Genomic DNA, 22,097 nt, shown 5'->3' with positions numbered 1-22,097 from the left:
AGTGAGGCCCACCTGAGTGGGCTGCAGGAATAGAACAGGCAGTCAATGTCACCACAAAATTTCTAACCCTGAGCAGAGCAGAAATGCTGAAATGCTAGCATGTTGTTAAATATTCACCCTCCATTTCCCCTACTTGGGATCTCTAGCTTAAACAGGTGTAGAAACATGTTATTGGACCTATTTAAAGGTGGAGAGAAATAATAAGAATTTGAGATATTAAAATAGGTCATTATTCCTAAAACTTGTGTAGATCCTGAAGTTGGATCAGGGCTTGCAAACAGTTCTTTACCAAGAGGGCATGAGAAAATCCCCATGAGGGCAGGACGTAGAAGGTAAGGCTGCCAGGGTTGTATCCGGGGAGACAGTTCTAGAGACTCTGGGACAAAGTAGCTGCTTCCCTCCCCTCTGCCGCTGTCCCAAACTACAAGTGCAATGTGCTGCCTTAAGTTTTAGAGAATCGGCGTCATAACTCTCTCTGCTTGACGGACTGAAGGTGCCTCAGTAATTACAATTCAGGGCCTGTATGCACTGATAAGATAAAATCTGGAGATTTCTGTACCCTGGCAGCAATTCTGAAAATTTCTAATACCAAGTCATAAACTTTAGAAAATAAACAACCATTCAAAAAACATACACATAGTTAAAAAAAAAAGTAATGCATTCAACTTACCTTCTACTATCTCATCAAAGCCATGAAAACAGGTATTTTCAGGAGTGGCTCTGCCATGGGTCTCCATCACTAGCCCCACCCCCACCCCGAGATTGGGGCTCAGGGGTATCAGGAGAGAAAGACCTTCTCAAGCAAACTCCTAAAGAATGTTCTTCAGCAGAAACCTGCGTCGTGTCGGCGGCACTGACATTGGAACACCTCTTAAATCGTTTAGAACACCATCCCGGCCCTCCGGCCCACCGCCCTCGACCATAAACACCACTGAGCAGCAGGAAAATGGGGGCGGCAAGCTCAGCGTCACATCAGTTATGAGAGGGCAGCAGGTGATTCTTATTAATGTGCTTATTCCACTTTCTTCTCCATAACAAAAGCAGAGCACACCTGGCGCCTATAATCTCAGAGTGCCTCTCCCTTCTATCACCAAGAAAGATGTGAATAATTACAACCAACTAGGGCACCAACTAGTATCTGAGTTTCATTACTTTTTTTTTTTTCGGTAAAGCAACAGCTTTTAAGCCACACCATGTGTCTAGTGTTTGGGTAAGCTCCTTAGAACATGGAGTCCACAAGCTGAACACAAGAATAAGTTTCACTGTAACAAGTTCAAAAACTGGTGCAATTTCAACAACAGAAGCACAAGTAATCATCAACATAGTTACCAATTTTACATTTTTCCCAAAAAGGCCATTAAAGAAAAGAAGGAAGAAAGAAAGGAAGAAAGGAAAAAAGAAAGGCAGGCAGGCAGGCAGGAAGCCGTCACCTACATTATCACTATAATTGGAAAAAAAAAAAAAGAACTCTCAAATTTATACCCATTACACTACACTAAAAAAGACTTAATCACAGAAAATAAAAAAAAAATCAGACTTTCCCATTTATAAAGTTAGCTTAACAAAACAAGTCCTACATTGTCTTATTGTCCTCATTTCCCTGATGACTTTTGAGCCTTTCCTCAAGGACAGACACTGGTCCTGCGACAGTGTCCAGAGATGTTTAGGAGCATCTAATGTAGCCACGGACCCACATTTTGCAGATGGGCGGAACAAGGCCCAGAGAGTGGCGGTGCCCAGGCCTGAACGCCCAGCTCCCACTAGTCTAGCACTTTCTTCCCTCCCGTCAGAACAGCATCTCAGCACTGGGGGCCGGGGCTCAGCACCTCCCCTGCTCCCACCTCAGCACCAGCCGAAGAATCAGGTGGGTGCCAGACCAGGTGGGGAGGGGCATCATCTCGTAAATTACATAAATGTCTAACCAACCACTATGCCGTACACTTGAAACTAATATTACATGGCAGCAATTTTCAACTGGTCTGCTGCAAGAATTTTAAAAACATGCAAAACCTGACTATTTAGTCAGGAGCGCTGACCTCTTTCCCCTTAGACTGTCAAATAAAAAAAAAAAATGATAACAGCCAACACAAGAGCCATCCAGTGTGAATGAATCAAAATTATATCTATTTTTTTGTCAGATGGGCAAAAAATGTATTTTTGGTGTGCCGTAGAATTGTAGCAATTAGTTTATGTGGCCATGAAATGAAAAAGGTTGAAATCGCTATTATATGGAATGTCAACTGTAACTGGAAAAAACAATCAGACACAGGAGATGCCAGGTAAAAACAGAAGCGTTCTGCCCCTCAGCTTCCTCCTCCGCCCCTGCAGGCAGCTGGCTGAGCCCTCTGCTGAGCAGCGGACCTTTTAACCCGACAGCCCCCTAATACTCGATCTTATTCTTGCTCTCTGCCCGCTGATGCCACTTGGTCATTTAGGTGCTTCCATTCTGAAACCAGACAGTAGTTACTATAGGGCTGCAGTGCTGGCCACAGGCATTTTACTCCAGGGGGTGTGGAAATGCCAGGTGAGATCATGGGTTTCTTTGGCGCCAACTTCTTTTTTTCTTTAGCAGAATCCAAATAGGTGCTTTCATTAAACTTTCACGAGATGGAAATAAGCTGGAGTTTTTTCTAGTTCATTCAATATTCCTTACAAATATGTCATTCAAACTCTGGTAGCTATTAAGAATAAATGACACAAAGGAAAAGTCTAATAAATACACAGAATTTCTTGAATTCTAAATGGCCTTCATTTGTAAGAGGTAAGTAGGTCTCTTAAAACAAAAGACCTACCCCAAATTCAAACATCTTACAATTTAGGATTAAAGCATATTCCTAAAAATGCAGCTAAGATCCATTTTTACATCCCTTCCTCAAGGAGAGAACTATTTACCTACTTAGTAGATACTGGAGGAAGCTTAGACACCCCGATCCCTTCTCACTACTCTAGAAACTTTAATAAAATGTTTACTTTTTTTGCAATTAAAATGTAAAAAACCAACCAACCAACCAACAAACAAACAAAAAAGCCCAGGAAACCACCGTTAGCTCAGCCACAGGGAAGAAGCTCAAGCTTTCTAAGTTGACTGACATGACTCTACTACTAAGAGAGCATTTGAATGTCCACAGCAAGAATGAAAAGCACTCCAGGGCTTGGGTAACATTAGCAAAGCTCTATGTTATCACATTTGCCAAACACCACCAGGATCACACAGGCATATTGATTTTGAATATGAGGCACTGACTTCAGAGTGAAAAGAATTTCACCAATGCAAAGGCAATTCCATTAAAGCTGAAGCACTATATTCAGAAAGGGGGAGGGTATATTTGATAGAGTCTGGAGCTTTAAAAATTAATTCTGTGGGTTCTTTCACTTGAAAATGCTTCTACTCGAGATATGAAGAAATGTAAAAAGCTAGTTAAACTTAATGATTATTCTTAACTGTTGAAATTAACATTTAATTTTTTTGCTGGCTCACTTTGGGGATGTCGCGTGAGAAAGGGAACATAGTGAACTAGCTTTTTCCATTTTTATTATGAATTCCAGCCTTGGGAAGTGCAGAGCTGGAGTTGCATAATAGCCCTGGGAAAGGTCTGAGGCACCAAGGAGCTTGGATTAAGGCAAGGCTGCACACTTGTCATTGTTCCAAGTTGAAACCTATGGCCATGGGCGATCTAGACCATATTTGGGGGGAAAAAGAGAGACTTTTAAAAACAATTTTCAATGTCTTGAAGGAAAAATAAAAAAGAATCCACTGGCAAGCCATTCTCCTAATTGCAGAGTAGTGGCTCAACATAAACTTCTTGGCAACACATTTCTAAGTATGCAGCCACCTCTAATTCCACAAGGCTGAAGTGTGTGGTGTTTTGTTAAATTGCAGAGGCACAAAGAATGGAAATTGCCCTGAACACTCACAAATGAAAGGCCCAGGTCATTACAAAAACAGCTGAAGCCAGTTGTCCATGCAAAGTACATGTATATTAAAGGAGTGAATAACATACCCATTCCGAGAGGTCACTGATCTAGCAAAATCAAAAGCAAAACAGTAATTGGATATTTTAGTGGGTGCAGGTCTTGCTGAAAGCTTTTATAGAACATGAGGAGCCTAGTGATACTTATTACTACAGAGAAAATACCCAATGAGAATAAAGGGAGTGGATTTCCAGCCTGGTGATTATTTTATTTTAACTAGAAACTAGCAGTAGCATTAGGTGCAAAAGTTGGTTTTTACTCTCCCTCTGCCCCTCCCGCCCCAGCACAGTGCTGGTGTCATCAAGAAACTAGCAAGCAAGCAATATGCTGTAGTCTAAATTTGTCTGTAGCACTTTTTCATAATTATATTTATGGAGGAAAATCCACCCAAAGGAAATGGTCAGTACCTACATCAGGTAATTTGGGGTTTCTTTTTCTTAGAGATACAGTGAATAATCAATTGGATTTTTCTTATACCAAACAGGGGCTTTCTTACACAAAGTAAGGTCTTTTAGATGGCGTATTAGATATTGATTAGATATCATGTTATCAAAAAGCCAGTTCAACGATGAGTTATTTGCATACATTTTCATAAGCATCAACTTATCAGAGAAACATTAAAATCCACTATCTCAGCATAAAAGCCTAAAATTATAGTGTAACATGAGAAAGAACTGTAAAGAGGGGAAGGGGGCGAAGAGAAGGGACACATTTAATGACAATTTTCGTTTATGAAAAAACACATTAAAAATCTTAGTCTGGAGGCCCCTTATTATTATTTAATTTCTGAAAATAACGTCTGGCTCTTTGAAGAAAGAAACTCTGTCACCACTACAGAATGCATCCCATATTTTTCCACAAGAAAATTTACAAGGGATTCACTGTTTCACAAATTTTTCAGTTACATAGTCCTCATTTAGTTCTTTAGGGTTGCTGTCCTAGATGGAATTTGGAATGTTCTCTTTGTCAACGCCAAAGCAGAAAGAAAATAAACACATTGATTCATTCTACCTGACAATATGAGAGTCAGGGTCTCAAGAATAACAGCTAATACAAACAGGCTAACACTCCCACGGCTAATCAGTGGGACACTCCAGGGGAAGTGAGGTGGTGACACTTTTCCATTTTAACTTGGTGCGTTGCAACCTTCACTGACAGAGAAAGTACTCCGGAATCACAGCGATGTGCGTGGTCTTTTAGAGATGGTGAACCCAGAGCCCAGTGGAGGGAAGACCTCTGTCCGCAGTCAAACTTCCAGTTGGTGGCAGTCTGAGGACTAGTCCTAAACCACCTGACCCCAAACTTTGTCACCAGACAGGCTGCCTCCCATGAGCAAATCTGTAAGGTGAATTCAAACACGGCAGATTTTAAAGAATAGGTTTCAATATATAACCCCCCTGCGCTTTTACATGTAAGACCATTTTCACCAGGTAGATTTGGTTCTTATATAAAACTACAATGTATTATTTTTGTAGCACGTCTGGATGACCAGCCACAGATTAAAAAAAAGAAATGGAAGCATTCAAAATCAGAATGCTATTTTTCTCCCCTTCAAAAGAAAAACAGGGTCAAGTCAAGCAAGTTGAGAATTTAATACCATGGCATCCAGCTCTCTCAGACTAGGCAGTAGGCAGCGTTAAAAGCCCCAGGTTAAACAAACAGCCTGCTGGGTGCTGGCACTGGGGTGGGAAGTCCTGATGGGGTCACTGAGGAGATACTTGGAGAGCCTGGCTTCTTACCAACTAGTGCAAAAGAAGTTCAGGCTTGAACACCTAATGGGGTCATGTTGGTGCATCCTGGTTACCCTGGTGTTAGGGCACGTATAGGTGCGCCCTGGGATTTGCATCATGGTGCATGCCGAAGTGACTGTAGTTTTTCTTCACATGAAATTCTGTGTCCTATTCTAAAGGTGTAATTGATGCCTACTGTTATATTTTACTCATTCAATGATTCCTCGCCTTTAAAAAATGTCAATGGGGATGAGGTTTACTTAGAATTATGTACACAGTTCCTCCATCAGTCTTGTACCCTCCCCACACATACTGAAATAAATTCTCAGTCTGGCTCTTTTCTGACAATTATGGCAGGAAGGTGAAAACCTCAGATTAAAAGGTTAAATCTGGATGATGGGGTATCTCTTCTCTTCTGTAATATGGAAATGATGGTGGGAGCTCAGGGCCCCAGCACAAAGAGGTGAGGATCCTATTAGCCTTCTTCATTCTGGGTGAGTTTACTGCAAGATCTTTAAATGTGGGCACAGCTGGAGTTCAAACTTTAGTCAAGGCTTCAAATCCCCCTCATCAGCATCTATTTTGATTTGTTCATTACATTTAAAAAAATGTTAGGGTAAACGCATCTTTAGCACATTCTTTTTTTAATGATGTCACACTTTTATGGCTTAATTATCTGTGACTTGATGGGTGAATGTCTTGAACTTGGTTGCAAAGTATCTCATGACATGTCCTTTAAGGACCTTTACATTAATACAGCATAATGTGAGGTTATGCCACATGGGGTATTTACAAGGTCTCATGGTGCTAGGAGACAACCTCCTAGCTTCTCAGAAGGCACGGGCACATGGTCACTGGGCATGACAAATGTGCCATACCATATGTGTACATTTCTCTAACAACTGCTCTGTGTATAGTATTGCCACTCTAAAGACAGGGGCAAATGAAAAGAGCCTAAAGCTCCTTTTTAGGGCTAATGGGACTTTCACATAAATAATACAAGAATGAAGGAACCACCTCTCAGTGAGTATGTCTGTGAGAAAGATACTTGTAGAAATAGTATCTTCCCAAGTCACATTCTCCAATCAAGGTGTATTAAATTCTAGATAGTTTAGCATCTAAAGTCAAGCATGATCTTATGTGTTCATGATGTTATGTGCTCTTTTGTGTTATATAAAGTGTAACATAAATGTGGCAGCCACAACATTAATTATTATTTTTATAGGTATATTTCATGCCTTTTCTAAGTGGTAAAAGTCTGCCAATAATTAAGTTAACTTTTAGAGAAAACCAGAGCCCTCATCAGAAGGAGTATGGCTGGTAATTTTGTAAATCAAGGCCCTTTTTAAAGAAGCATTATGCCCATTTATGTCAAAACCCATTTGTATTATATAGCCCAAGATGCAACATATACTTGGTCACATAGCAATGAAGTCTCCTTCCTTTGATACAAATATTTTTGAAGGATCTGTGACAGGTTGAAGTGGACCAGAGAAAAAAAGAGGAACCAATATTCATTTCTACATGTCCCAAGGCATTTGTAGGAACTTATTTAATTCTCACTCAATCCTATGAGTAGGTGGCATTTGAAAGATGTGGACAGTAAGGTACACAGAAAGGAGAAATAATTTGCCCCAGAGGTCACCTGGTCAAGTATAGGCTGGACTGAAAACACATTTCCCTGACTCCAAAGAATGACCTTTTCTTGCTACAAATGCTGCTTGCTCTGTGTTCAAAGTCATTTCTATAGGATGATGGGGACTGATGACTCAGATGGAGATGGTAGCGTCTCCTTTAGCCCCATGTCCTGATGAAGACGGTTAGGGAATATCATATACTATAAAGCCAATCAACCAAAATGTGAAAAGAATTTAGTATTTGCAAGCAGGGATTGTTCTGCAAGCTCCAGACATTTAATTGGCCACAGTGCCAAGTACCTATCTGTTGGCAATTTTCCCCAGAATAAATCAGATAACATTTAATCAAGGGACAGTGACCCAAGGATAAGTTTAACTACGGTGCACCCCAAGGGGCACCAAATGTTCTCTGTCCCCAGATCCTCCTCATCATTTATTTTCCTTTTCAACATAAAGTAGGGTCTCCATGCTATTGGGTGTAGCTAAGGACATTTCAATAATAAACTCTTGTTGTTAAATGGAGCTAGACATCTTTGTTTTCTTTGTTAGCAAAAGGAATTCCTGCTGAATTGTAAATGCTTGCCAAAGTACTTCTGTACACTCATCATGTGACTAAAAAAACTGAAATCATTTTTTAAAAGGTTCAGTTGCTGCACAGCAGTGAACAGACACATCACACAAGGACCAATTGATGGTGGCAGTCATGACATTAGTGAACATAATGTCTATTTAAATGTATTTATACCTATTTCCTAACAGAATGGACTGGCACACAAAGGAGGTGTCATTCCATTCAAACATCCCCAGGCTCCTCAGAGAACCATTATGGTCTGTCATGTTAACTCATTTTATTCTATATTTTCCCTCTTTTTTCTTCCCTGCTGAATATTATCACCTATTACCACCTAAAATCAAATTAATCTCTATTAGAAAATATACACAGCAATCACTTCAGAAAAGCAAAACAATCAGATGCAAGAGGTTACAAAAATATTATTTCCCATAATAAAGACAGAGAGCTTGGATAGATTGTGAGAGAGTTCCAAGAGGCTTAGAGTTACTGAAGCTGCTGTTTAGGTAACTAATTAGTTCAGTTTCCAATGAATAATAAAATCTTAATAATTTTATTTTTTAAATTATATTGTCCTGATTATGCTATTACAGTTGTCCCAATTTTCCTCTTTTGCCCCCTCCCATCCTGCCTGTCCCCCACTCCCACAGGCAATCCCCACACAATTATCCATATCCATGGGTCATGCATATATGTTCTTTGGCTACTCTATTTGCTATGCTGTACTTTACATCCCCATGGCTATTTTGTAACTACCAGTTTGTATTTCTTAATCCGTTCACCTTTCCTGCCCATCCCTCCCACACCCCTGCCATCTGGCAACCATTGAAACGTTCTCTGTATCTATTATTCTGTTTCTGTTCTGCTGGTTTGTTTATTGTTTTTTACATTCAACTGTGGATAGACATGTATTTCTTGCCATTTTATTGTTCATAGTTTTGAGCTTCTTTTTCATAAGTAAGTCGCTTTAACGTTTCATATAATAATGGCTTGGTAATGATGGACGCCTTTAGCTCTCTTTTGTATGGGAAACCCTTTATCTGCCCTTCAATTCCAAATGATAGCTTTGCTGGGTAGAGTAGTCTTGGTCGTAGGTCTTTGCTTTTCACTACTTTGAATATTTCTTGCCAATCCTTTCTAGCTTGAAAAGTTTCTTTTGCGAAATCAGCTGACAGTCTTATGGGAATTCCCCTGAAGGTAAATAACTGCTTTTCTCTTGCTCTTTTAATATTCTCTGTCTTTTACTTTTGGCATTTTAATTATGATGTGTCTTGGAGTAGGCCTCTTTGGGTTCATCTTGTCTCTAACTCTCTGTGCTTCCTAGACTTGCATGTCTATTTCCTTCACCAAGTCAGGGAAGTTTTCTGTCATTTTTTCAAATAGGCTTCCCATTTCTTGCTCTCTCTCTTCTCCCTCCAGTACCCCATCATGTGAATATTGGTATGATTATAGTTGTCCCAGAGGCTCCTTACACTATCCTAATTTTTTGGATTTTTTTTTTTTTTTTTTGCTTTCTTACATTCCAAATAGCTGATTTGATTCTAGGCTTCATACACTCTTCTGTTGATTCCCTGTAATTGTTCTTCATTTCAGTTAGTGTATCCTTCATTTCTCAATGGTTCTTTTTGATGGTTTCCATATCCTTTTTTATGCTGAATTCATAGGCTTTTCCCCTAAGCTCAACGAACATCCTTATAACAGTTTTTTGAACTCTGCATCTAGTACATAGGTTGTCTCCATTGTACTTCTTTTTCTGGAGTTTTGTTATGTTTTTAAAATTTGGGCCATGTTTCTTTGTCTCCTCATTTTGGCAGCCTGCCTATGTCTGTTTCTATGTATTAGATAGAACTGCTACGACTCCCTGGCTTGTACAGTGGCTTAATGTAGTAGGTGACCTGTAGGGTCCAGTGGCACAGCCACCCCTCTCACCCAAACTGGATACTTGAGGTGCAAACACTGTGTTGGCTGTGTATACCCTCCTGTTGTAGTTTAGTTTTGATTGCTGTTGATAGGTCAATGGGAGGGATTACCCAGGCCAGTCAGCTGCAAGGATTGGGTGTGACCTCCCACCACCAATCTCCAATCACTTGGAGACTCAGCTGTGCAGGGGCCCATTCCATAGAACAGGACTGAACTTCATCAGGGCTCTGGTGCCCACTGAGTTCACCCCTTGACTGTGTCACTTGTGGAGGTGGTTTTGTTGTAGTGCTCCGATTGTGGTCTGTAGCTGTCCACTAGATGCATAGGCTCTGGGGCTTTCTGGGAGATGCAGGTCAAGGTCACCACTGCCTGTGTTCTGTCCAAGGCCACCTGGCACAAGCTACAAAGAAATCTGCAGATGGCTGTTACCTGTTACTTTTATGAGCTTGGAGGTGCCCTAGCGAGGCCAACCTGTGAATCAAGGCCAGCTGCTGCTAGTGCCAGGCCAGGGGCCACTTAGTAAGAGATACAGGGCTTGCTGAGGCCAGATGCTGCTTGCTTGAGAGGATTTAGAAATATCTGAAGCATGACCCAACTCAAGCCATTCCTGTGGAAAAGCCACTGGAAACAGGTTGAATGGACCCGAACATTGGGTGGAGTGTAGCCTCAGGGAATCACTGGGGTATGGCAAACAGTATGAGCCAGGCTGGTGTAGTCACATATATGGCATCTGCCTGCCATCTCTGTGGATCTGTGGGGGAAGGACTAAGAAAAAGAACAATGACCTCTGCCAGCAGTTCTGTCTGGGAAAAAGCTGTGCCCCAGCTCTTACCCTCATGCTAGACATTTCGGTTCCTTTCTGTATGCTTTTGGGGCCTTTCAAGCTGTGGCCCTGGTGCTGGAGCTCAGAGGGAGTGAGTATGACTGAGTCCATGCATGGGCCCTTTGAAAGGAACTGCCTGGAAATCCAGCAGTTTCTGCCCTCTGCATCTTCAATCCCCACTGGTTTTTATAGCCGGAAGTTAGGAGAACTTATCTTCCTGGCACTGGAACCCTGGGCTAAGGGTGTTTTTTGTGGGGCTGGGACCCCCTTGCTCCTGAGGTATTCCTCCCAATTTTTACCTGTCACATGTGGGTGTGGGACCAGCCCATTCTGCATCTCTGCCTCTCCTACCAGTCTCAATGTGGTTTCTTCTTTAATTCCATAGTTCTAGGACCTCCATTCAGCTCAATTACTGGCGATTCTGAATAATGAGTTTTCTGCAGCTGAGTTGTAATTTTGATGTAGTTATGTGAGGAGGTAAGCTGTGTTTACCTAGGCTGCCATCTTAGCTTTCTCCAAATCCCAACAATTTTAAAAGAGTACCCTGTTCCATCTTATTCTAGCTCTATTTTCAAGTCTCTTCCTTCTAGTTCTAAGATATCGAGTAAATACTACTGCTACTGCTACTACCACTACTAATAGTAATATCAAGTTTAAAAATAATTATTGGATCTCTCTTTCTTGTTTTCTTGGTAAAACAGCACAAAAAGGCAACAAGACACATGATAAATTTCAGTCAGACCCAACATGGTGATTATTGTTGTTATCTAATAAATATTTAATAATAAAAGTGTCATGTATCATTTATTTTGGACTTGAGTCTCCAAAGAGAATTAACCGTCAATAAGATTTAATGTCTTAGTTTTTACATATTATATATTAAAGATAACCCTTGAAATATCCTTCTATAGCTATAGTGTGTGAACTTCTGCTATAACATGGCTGGTAATTAAGGGAGGTCTTATTCATATGTTCCAAAACTAAGTATTCAATCGTATAAAGATGGTCTTCAACTTCTATTTAGAAAATAAATTATTTATTCTTTAAGACAAACCAAGTTAAGGCTATTATTTAAGTTCTTGGCAATAAAGAAGAGCAAGGATTATAGCCAGAACTTTTGAATTTACTTTGTCATCTACAGGACTCCCTGAACCACTCAAGCTAAATGATACAGAAAAAGAAGTCTTTGAAATGCAGTTTTTGAGAAAAACAGAATGCCCAAGAGACAATTCTCCAGTTAATATAGCTTATATCCTCCCACTTTCTATTCTAGGGCCATAAGTAGGCAGAGTCTAGCTGATCTTGGTTGATAGTGAAAGTGGTGATGTTCCAAATCAACCAGGTCTCCCTTATAAAACACATCTGTAAATGGTGACTTATTAGTCTTGAAAAAGAGTGAGCAATTAAAAATAAAATTGTTCCACTAAATTGGAAATGCTTGATGGTGTGTGCCTATGGATGAAAGCACTGGTACTGAGGCCAACACAAGGGGGAACACAGACTTCAGTGAACATCAAAGGAACAAAAATCACCTGTGTTAATGCTCTAAGGAAGCAATTAAAGCTATTTTCAGTTGACTGATGAAAGCATTTCATTTTAAATCGAAACAGTGAAGAATCACAGTGTTAAAGACCCTAGAAAACTAATTAAATATTTTAATTTTGTAGATGAGAGCACACTGGCCTCAAGAGATTAGAAGACTCATGTATGGTCATGTTAAGAGCCAGAAGATGACCTAAATGTAAATACTGATTCTCTTCTCTCTTTTTTAAAAGTATATTTTATTGATCGTTATTACAGTTGTCCCATTGTTTTTCTCCCCTTTATTCCCCTCCACCCAGCAGCACCCCCTTCCACTATTATTCCCTCCTACCCCCATTAGTTCATGTCCATGGGTAGTACGTATAAGTTCTTTGGCTTCTCCATTTCCTATACTATTCTTAACCTCCCACTGTCTACCAATTATGCTTCTCATTCCCTGTACCTTTTCCTCCATTCTCCCCCATCCCCCTCCCAGTTGATGACCCTCCAAGTAATCTACACTTCTGTGATCCTGTTCCTGTTCTAGTTGTTTGCTTAGTTTGTTTTTGTTTTTGTTTTTAGGTTCAGTTGTTGATAGCTGTGAGTTTGTTGTCATTTTACTGTTCATAGTTTTGATCTTCTTTTTCTTAGGTAAGTCCCTTTAATATTTCGTATAATAAGGAATTGGTGATGATGAATTCCTTTAACTTTACCTTGTCCAGGAAGCACTTTACCTGTCCTTCCATTCTAAATGATAGCTTGGCTGGATAGAGTACTCTTGGATGGAGGTCCTTGCCTTTCTTGACTTTGAATACTTCTTTCCAGTCCCTTCCTGCCTGCAAGGTTTCTTTGGAGAAATCAGCTGATAGACTTATAGGAAGTCCTTTGTAGGTAACTCTCTCCTTTTCTCTTGCTGCTTTTAAGATTCTTTCATTAACTTTAATCTTGGTAAATGTAATTATGATGTGCCTTGGTGTGTGCTTCTGTGGGTCAGAACTTCTTTGGGGCTCTCTGAGTTTCCTAGACTTCCTGGAAGTCTATTTCCTTTACCAGATTGGGGAAGTTCTCCATTATTTTTTCAAATAAGTTTTCCATTTCTTGCTCTCCCTGTTCTCCTTTTGGCACCCCTATGATTCAGATGTTGGAATGTTTAAAGTTGTCCCAGAGGTTCCTAAGCCTCTCCTCATTTTTTTGCCTTCTTGTTTCTTCATTCTGTTCTGGTTGAATGTTTCTTTCTTTCTTCTGCTCTCAATCATTGATATGAGTCCCGGTTTCCTTCCCTTCACTGTTTGTTCCCTGTATATTTTTCTTTATCTCACTTTGTATAGCTTTCACTTCTTCTTCTATTTTGGGATCATACACAACCATTTCTGTGAGCATCCTGATTGCCAGTGTTTTGAACTGTGCATCTGATAAGTTGACTATCTTTTCATTGCTTAGTTCTTTTCTTGGAGTTTTGATCTATTCTTTCAGCTGGGTCATACTTTTTTTTGTCTCAGCGCACCTGTTACATTTTAAGGGGTAGAACATTAGGTATTCACCAGGATAGGGCAACCCAGGTCACTGCATTGTGGTGCTGTGTTGGGGGGAGGGGTCTGAGAGGGAACACTGCTGCTTGCTTTGCTCCGGGCCAGCTTTTAGTCACTTCCCTTGCTACCTACAAGCAAATCGGGCCCTTCTGGGGCTGATTCCTGGGTGGGTGGCTTTGTATACATTGTAGGACCCTGTGGGTCTCTCAACGAACACTCCCATGAGGCTCGGAGTTTCTCCCACCACCGCAACCCCCACAGATTTTAACAGCCAGAGGTTTTGAGGCTTTCTTTAACTGTGCTGGAACCCTCAGTTGCATGGTCTGTCTCAGTCCTCTGTTGTTCTGCCCAGTTTGTCCACACGCAAATGTGAAAACACCTGGTCTGCCAGCCACTGCCTCCCCCATCCAGTACGCCAGGCATGGCCTTGCTGTGTGTCCTCTCCACCCCCCGTTGCCTGTCACTGCCCCTTCCTGCCCTCTCCACTCCGATTTCCTGTCTCCGTCCCTTATACCAATCTGGATGAATGTTTCTTCTTTAACTCCTTGGTTTATGGGCTTTCTTACAGTTATATTTTCTGGCAGTTCTCATTTTTTTTTGTTTTTAAATTTGTTGTTGTTCTTTTGGTTGTGTGAGGAGGCAAAGTGTGTCTACCTATGCCTCCATCTTGGATGGAAGTTTAAATATTGGTTCTCTTGAGCCTCCAAGTCATTGTCTCTTCTATCATAAATGCAATACTTCTTTATTATGTAGGAGCTCATTAGAGGCAAGTCAGAATAATCCGTGCCAGGTACAGCAAGTAGTTTTTTATCTACTTGCAGAAAATTATCTACTTGCAGAAAATTAGACTTGCAATTATAATATAGAATGATACAAACTATTTACTGACTTTTACTCAAGCAAGGGCACCCAGGCTAGACTTGCAGGGTCAGCAAAGACTTCTCAGTAGATCTAATATATAAACTGGCTCCTTGAAGGAGAAGTAGAGATTACCTATGGGAAGGGAGGAGTAAAAAGCTGTTCTAAATGGAGGACTTGATAGTGTTATAATAATCACAGGCAAAACAGAACTGATATGCTAGCAGAAGTGAAAGCAATTCCATGTAGTTGGAACCCTGAGTGCCTGGGGGGATGCAGTGAGAGATGGGGCGGGTGAGCAGAGCTCACCAAATCCTGAAGGGCTTTATGTCTAGTAAAGGAATTTGGACTTTTTCTCAAGTTAATGAATGACGAATGATTTTAAAACAGGGAAATATAATGATTAAATCTGCATTTTGAAAGAACACTATGAACAGCTGAGTGAAAAAAAGAGTTGGTGGTGGTGGTGAGGGGTAAGTATGGGAAGAACTAAAGCACTTAGTAGGCTATTGAAGGAAACCCAGAAGACCAAGGGCAGTCATTGGATGCAGTATTTAAAGGGGATGGGAAGAAGTGTTTGTATTTGAAATATTCAGGCCATTGAATTAAAATACTTGATGATAAATGGATATAAATAGATATGGGTCATTAAGGAAAGAAAGGGTAAAAAATTATTCTGAGGTCTCTCGGTCAAAGACCTTCTTACACAAGAGATATGGCACATCGTCCCTCAGTTTAATACTCAGGGACCATTTTACAGACTTAAATAAGAGACACTCAAGACAGCTCTGTATTTGCTCATCATGAATGAAACTGTGGAGTTCTGGGCACATGTCAAAGACTCTGAATTTTATAGGAAATCTTTTCCAAACTGCTGTAACTTGGTTGTGCTCCACTGGGGCAGTCATAAACCTCTGAGAAGACTTTCCCAAGAAAAAAACTCTGCTTAATAGGCACCATCCATCTCAAGGCCCTCTTAGTCTCTCTACGTCTCCTGGTGGGTAATGGAACAGGGAAGGGAGTGGGTTCAATGCTCAGGTAGCATTAATGGTGGTCCCTTCTATTTTCTGGTGGAAGGTGGTTAATCCAAAGGAAGGAGAATTAGAGTTGCTAAATAATAGGAATTAAACTCACAGAGAAGGATTTATTATCTTTATAGATCATCTTAAGGACCCTAAGGCTTCCCAGGTCAAAGCTCAAGGGACAAAATGAAGTCTGTACTTTTGGGCTATGGTGTGTCCCAGTCCCCACCTAGGACATAATTCAGGTACTCACCCCTTCGCCACCATTTTCCCCTGTGCTGGCAAGCATTTCCTGCAGGGCTCTGACTGAGAGGGACTGCTCCAGTACAAAATTGCAGACACAGAGATCTGGAGGAACAAACTGTGGAAATAAAGCCAGAATAAGGATATCTACTCGTGTCAGTTAGGCATCAGTCATGCAATAACATCTCAAGGACAAAGAGTCTACAAATCAGAGTGACAGTTGGATGAATGGATGAATAGAAATTCAAAAGGTGGATTTCTCTTATTCAAGTTAAAATGGGTTTCACACTAGATTCTAAAGGATGAGGAAAAGGAAATCCCCAGTTCCAAGGGAACAGTGACCAAGATGTCAGGATCAATTGGACTGAGGACTGGTGGCACACATGGGAGAAGAACACACATATAGCCTTACTGCAGAGGGGGCAGGCAGGATAAGCAGATCTATACTGATGGCTGGGGGCGACCAAAGGAACTCATCACCAGTAATTGGTACGAGGTCAATGAACAGACTAGAATGTGGCTCTAGACAATGGTGAGCAAATTAGGAAATTCATCTATTTGTTATATAAACCTTGATACCACAGTATAAAGAGCAGCAATAGAGGAGATTAGCAGATATATAAATATATTTCTGGGCAAAGAAATGTCCAGAATTATAAGAACTGATGACCCCTTAAACAATCATTCTAATTTATTATGTGCTCAGATAATGTCATGGTATTCTTATCTGTTCTGGGACATTTATCAACAACAATTAAAGAGAGCCTTCTTTGCATACTGACTAGTAGTAGCTAATGCTCATTGAGTACTTTCTGGGGCAGGCACTAAGAGCTTTGCATATATTTCTTCACTTAACCCTCACAACCTCCCCATGGGGTAGGGAAGACTGATATTCCAGTTTTCAGCCAAGGAAACTAAGGCACAGAGAAGTTAGTTCATCTGCCCAAGGTAATGGCTTACACTTGGCTGAGCTGGATTCAAATACAGACAGTCCGCCTCCCAAGTCCCTACACTTAACTCTATGCTTCCTGCCACTGATGAAAACACTAAAGATATTTTTCACAACTAGAGTATTTTCAATCAGCAAATCTTCAAGTATTACATTTATGTAAAATACAGTAGTTGGTATTGAGAAAGATAAAAAGGCACAGGAAACAAAATCATTGCTCTTAAGGAGTTTACAATCCAGTTTTGTGCATTTTCTTTGGGAGTACAGTTTATAATGATCTTGCATCCCAAGTCCTTGTTTCCTACGTGACAGCGGCAGAACACTGACAACATGAGAATAACAGGAGTAAGGACTGAGGACCAGAAGTCACCCATAGCTGTGTCTGACATTCTGAGAGGTAAAGATGTTAATAGGGAGCTCCAATTTAAAAGTTAAAGCAAGCCTGCTGCTAAGGCACAGGTAACCTCTCTGATGCCAACATTTTCATTTTTAAAATACAGATCATGGAATTGGTAATCCTTAAGTTCTCTTTGATTTCCAAGTGTTTGTACATTCTTCACCCCCTCCTCCCCAACTTCAATGCCATCAAAAATAAAATTATGTCCCACTTGCTGGACCTGCCTACTATTTCTCTTTATTAAAGTTTTAAGACCTGCCCCCAAGCCAAGAATAGGTAATCCTATCCCAAAGGCTACTGGCCTAAGGGCAACATACATTTTAAGTACTTTCCTACTTAAATAACTTTCCTACTCAGAGTCTCGAAAGTAAGAAATTCTAAAAACCTAGTCCTTGTAGAATTTTGGAATTACAGGAAACTGCCCAGTTTCTTTCATGAAAGTGACATAACCAAGGAGAAACTGTAACACAAGCAGACAACAGCTTTTATTTTCCATACTTCTTGCTTTGTTTTCAAAGTCTGTTCTCGCTACAGGTAATTAACTCATTTGTATGGGACTTGAGGGAGCAGACAGCTGGTGATGCGGGGTGGAGCTTCACTTCCCAGAGGGAAGTGTTTTGTTAGAATGCATATACCATCATTCCAAGTAGCAGGCAATAATATGATAAAGCATTTCTCTAAAGACCTTATGCCATAAACATTTATCATCCAACTCAGTTTCCCAAAATAGGATTCCATCTCAGATTTTATAGAGGTGTTTTGCTACCACTTCCTAGTCTTCCTGGATCTTATGTCACCAGAATAGGAAGCCAAAGAAGTCTCGTTTGAGTGTTTCCTCTTCCTCTTCCATTTCACTAGAGCATGTGATTAGGAGATTTCCTATTCATGAGTGTCTTCAGTTATGGTTGATACTTTACAGGGTGTTTTTTGGTTAATTGAATATTCTCAATGTTCATGCTCACTTTTACAATGGGCTGTTTAGCCCATTCTCTATTACAGTTGTCCCATTTTTTTCTCCCCTTTTTCCCCCCTCCACCAGGCACTCCCTCTCCCACCAGCATTCCTGCCCACCCCCTCCCCTTACTACCATTGGTTCATGTCTGTGGGTCGTGTACATATAAATTCTTTGGCTTCTCTATTTCCTATACTATCCTTAACCTCCCCATCTATTTTGTCCCTACTATTTATGTTTCTTATTCCCTGTAGCTTTTCTCCCATTCACCCCCTTCTGATCTCCATTTCTATGATTCTGTTCCTGTTCTAGTTGTTTGCTTAGCTTGTTTTTGTTTCTGTTTTTAGGTTCAGTTGTTGACAGCTGTGAGTTTGTTGTCATTTCACTGTTCATAGCTTTGATCTTCTTTTTCTTAGATAAGTCCCTTTAACATTTCATATAAGGAATTTGTGATGATGAACTCCTTTAACTTGACCTTATCTGGGAAGCTCTTTATCTGCCCTTCCATTCTAAATGACAGCTTGGCTGGATTGAGTAATCTTGGGTGGAGGTCCTTGCCTTTCTTAACTTTGAATACTTCTTTCCAGCCCCCTCCTTGCCTGCAAGGTTTCTTCTGAGGAATCAGCTGATAGTTTTATGGTAACTCCTTTGTAGGTAACTCTCTCCTTTTCTCTTGCTGCTTTTAAGATTCTCTCCTTAACTTTAATCTTGGGAAATGTAATTATGATGTGTCTTGGTGTGTGCTTCCTTGGGTCCAACGTCTTTTGGACTCTCTGAGCTTCCTGGATATCCTGGAAGTCTATTTCCTTGGCCAGATTGAGGAAGTTCTCCTACATCATTTGTTCAATAAGTCTTCAATTTCTTGCTCTCCCTGTTCTCCTTCTGGCACCTCTATGATTCGGATGTTGGAATGTTTAAAGTTGTCCCAGAGCTTCCTAAGCCTCTCCTCATTTTTTTGCCTTCTTGCTTCTTCATTCTGTTCTGGTTGAATATTTATTTCTTCCTTCTGCTCCCAATCGTTGATTTGAGTCCCAGTTTCTTTCCCTTCACTGTTTGTTCCCTGTATATTTTTCTTTATTTCACTTTGCATTGTCTTCATTTTTTTCCCTCAATTTTGTGACCATACACAACCATTTCTGTGAACATCCTGATTACCAGTGTTTTGAACTGTGCATCTGATAGGTTAGCTGTCTCTTCATTGTTTAGTTCTATTTTTTTTGAGCTTTGATCTCTTTTTTCATTTAGGCCATATTTCTTTGTCTCAGGATGCCTGTTACATTGTAAGGGTTGGAGACTTAGGTATTCACCAGGGCAAGGAAACCCAGGTCACTGCGTTGTGGTGCAGTGTGTGGGGGAGGGGTCTGAGAGGAAACATTGCTGCTTGCTCTGATCTCAGCCAGCTTTCAGTCACTTCCCTTGCTACCTACAAGCAAATTGGGCCCCCTGGTGCTGATTCCTGGGTGGGTGGGTTTGTTTACATTGTAGGACCCTGTAGGACTCTCCAGTGAACTCTCCTGTGATACTCGGAGTTTCTCCTGTTGCTGCTTCCCACAAGTTTTTACAGTCAGAGGTTTTGAGGCTTTCTTTTCCTGAACTGCAACCCTGGGTTGCTCGGTCTGTCTCACTCCCCAGCTGTTCCTCCCAGTTTATCCGCATGCAAATGTGGGACTGCCAGCTGTCGTCTTGCCCACCCAGTCTCCCAGCCGCCACCTTGCCACGCATCCTCTCTGCCCCTGCTGTCCGTCTCCGCCCACTCCTACTGGTCTGGATGAATGTTTCTTCTTTAACTCCTTGGTTGTCAGACTTCCATTCAGTTCAATTTTCTGGCAGTTCTGGTTATTTTTTGTTTTTAAATTTGTTGTTGTCCTTCTTTTGGCTGTGCGAGGAAGCAAAGCATATCTACCTATGCCTCCATCTTGGCCAGAAGTCCCCCTGTTTAGCCCATTTCCTTTAAGACATAAACTTTCACAGTTCTGAGAGCTCATGATTCTGCCTTTAAATGAGACTGTGTGATTCTAAGTCAGCTTTCTTCCTTCCCTGTGTCTGGTTGGACAGGAGACAGGAGCTCTCCCCTGGCAATGCCCTCATCTCTCCTGATGGAGGACCGCTGACAACAGGGATACTAGGCATGCTCCAATGATATGTTTCTTTTCCTTCCTGGTATACAAAGTCTCAAGGTGCTCATGATTTCATTACTGGCATGAAACGTACATTTAAACAGGAGCTAGTGAGCATGGGGAAGAAACATCTTATAAGGGAGCATGTATCTGCCACTGATTTACATAGTTTCCTACAGGTTAGTTTTTCTTCAATCTTCACTTGAGGATATGTTTGATTCAGAGAGAGAGCGAGACACTGATGTGAGAGAAAAACATTGATCAGTTAGTTGCCTTTCATATGTGCCATAATTGGGAAACAAACACTCAACCTAGGCAGGTCCCCTGAGTGGGAATTGAACCTGCACCCTTTTGGTGTATTGAATGATGCTCCAATGAATTGAGCCGCCAGGTCAGGGCAGTTTTTCTACCTCTAGTGTGTGCTCTCTGCCTGGACTCTCTATGCTCAGGGATAAGGTCACATCACTCCAATGGCATGCAAAACAACACATGGGCAGTGACAAGAGAAGGAATAAGGCAGAATAATGAAGTGCAACGAGCAACTTGTGACATGAACAGGGTGCAAAGCACAGAGCCATCTGACCTGCTAGTCCAGCTGCCATCCTTAATTAAACTCCATACCAGCCTGAGCTCCCCTCTCCACATTCCCTAAGAATGAGTAAAGTCCCCCGGTCCAACAAAACTAATTTGTTTGCAGTGGGATAGTCCCCCAGGAGACCAGCTCATTGCCTGTGTGCTCTGGAGCCTCAGTCACTCTTCCTGGGAGGCATGAGGCATGTGCTTGATGATTCTTAGCACGAAGAGAAGGGCTCTGCTGACATCTGTTCTGAAATAGCTCATTGCTCTTCCCAGCCCTGTCCTTAGCCTAGAGGAGCACTATGTTTCCAAATGTCCTACAGAGAACCTTGAAAACCAGGGCCCTGGGTAAGCCAGGAACTAGGTATTCATTTAGCCCCACCATGTAGAAAATAGTGGGGGAAAAAAGGCCTATGGATGCTTCATGTTCCATATATCTATGTAACATCTTCCTTATCATAATAAAAGTATTTTTTCTTGGACTTAATAGATCTAAGATGCTGGGAATCTGCTACTCCTATTAGCAGATTCATTTAGCATTTTTCTGCCTAGCACCCCACAATAAGCACTAGGTGCTGTACTAGTCAAGTCTTTGGAGAAATGAAGAGGTGAGGTAATTACAAGAAAGTAGATTGACAGTCCTCTACTACACTGTTGACCACGGTCTGTTTTGGCTTATATAGTTATTTATAGTGGTACAGTCTGTTTCACTAGATTGTAGATCTCTTGAAAAATGTTTTGCCTTATTCTATTTTTGGTACCCCAATATATAGAACAGTGAGTGCTCAACTTGAATCTTCTTGAACAGACTCTCTGTGTCCCAGATAAGTATCCAAGAATACATGGCTGATAGCGGCTGTGGTTGCAGAAAAACTGCACTGACCACTCACTTGCCTAGCTGAGTATCTTCCCTAACTCTCCTGCTTACTGTTCAAGAGGCCCTTCTTCTTTCATTATGATAGGTCTCCTACCACTTCTCTACTAATCAATCTAGCTCTCACCCAAACATGCCTCAATAATACACCACATAAGTGCATCAATGGCTTTGAAGCAATATAGGGCATATTGGTTAAGAGTAAACACTCTAGTGTCGTACTACCTGAGGTCCTCTTTCTGATCATTTATTAGCTGAATGATATTAGGCAGGTAACTTAGTGTCTCTGTACCTTAGTTTACTTATGTGGAAAAAAGATGTAATGGTACCCACTTTTCAGAATGAACTATGTTTTTATGGTTAAAGAGCTTAAAACAGTCTGGTGCATAATAAGTACTCTTAAAGG

The 22,097-nt window shown here is 41.0% G+C and overlaps 1 protein-coding gene across 1 annotated transcript in view; it reads right to left on the bottom strand.

Moving 5' to 3' along the window:
• The window catches only part of RYR3 (ryanodine receptor 3), a 509,318-nt gene that overhangs the window by 304,950 nt on the left and 182,271 nt on the right, over positions 1-22,097 (bottom strand). Inside the window, 1 exon segment of the mRNA XM_054565625.1 lies at positions 15,837-15,944. Within this exon segment, the coding sequence (XP_054421600.1) occupies positions 15,837-15,944 (108 nt within the window).

Source organism: Pteronotus mesoamericanus, unplaced genomic scaffold (genome assembly GCF_021234165.1).
Source record: "Pteronotus mesoamericanus isolate MK-2021 breed Mesoamerican mustached bat unplaced genomic scaffold, CSHL_Meso_final contig_164, whole genome shotgun sequence".
Classification (NCBI taxonomy): domain Eukaryota; kingdom Metazoa; phylum Chordata; class Mammalia; order Chiroptera; family Mormoopidae; genus Pteronotus; species Pteronotus mesoamericanus.
Note: the sequence above shows the minus strand (reverse complement) of the source record. Positions and strands in the feature narration are given on the sequence as shown.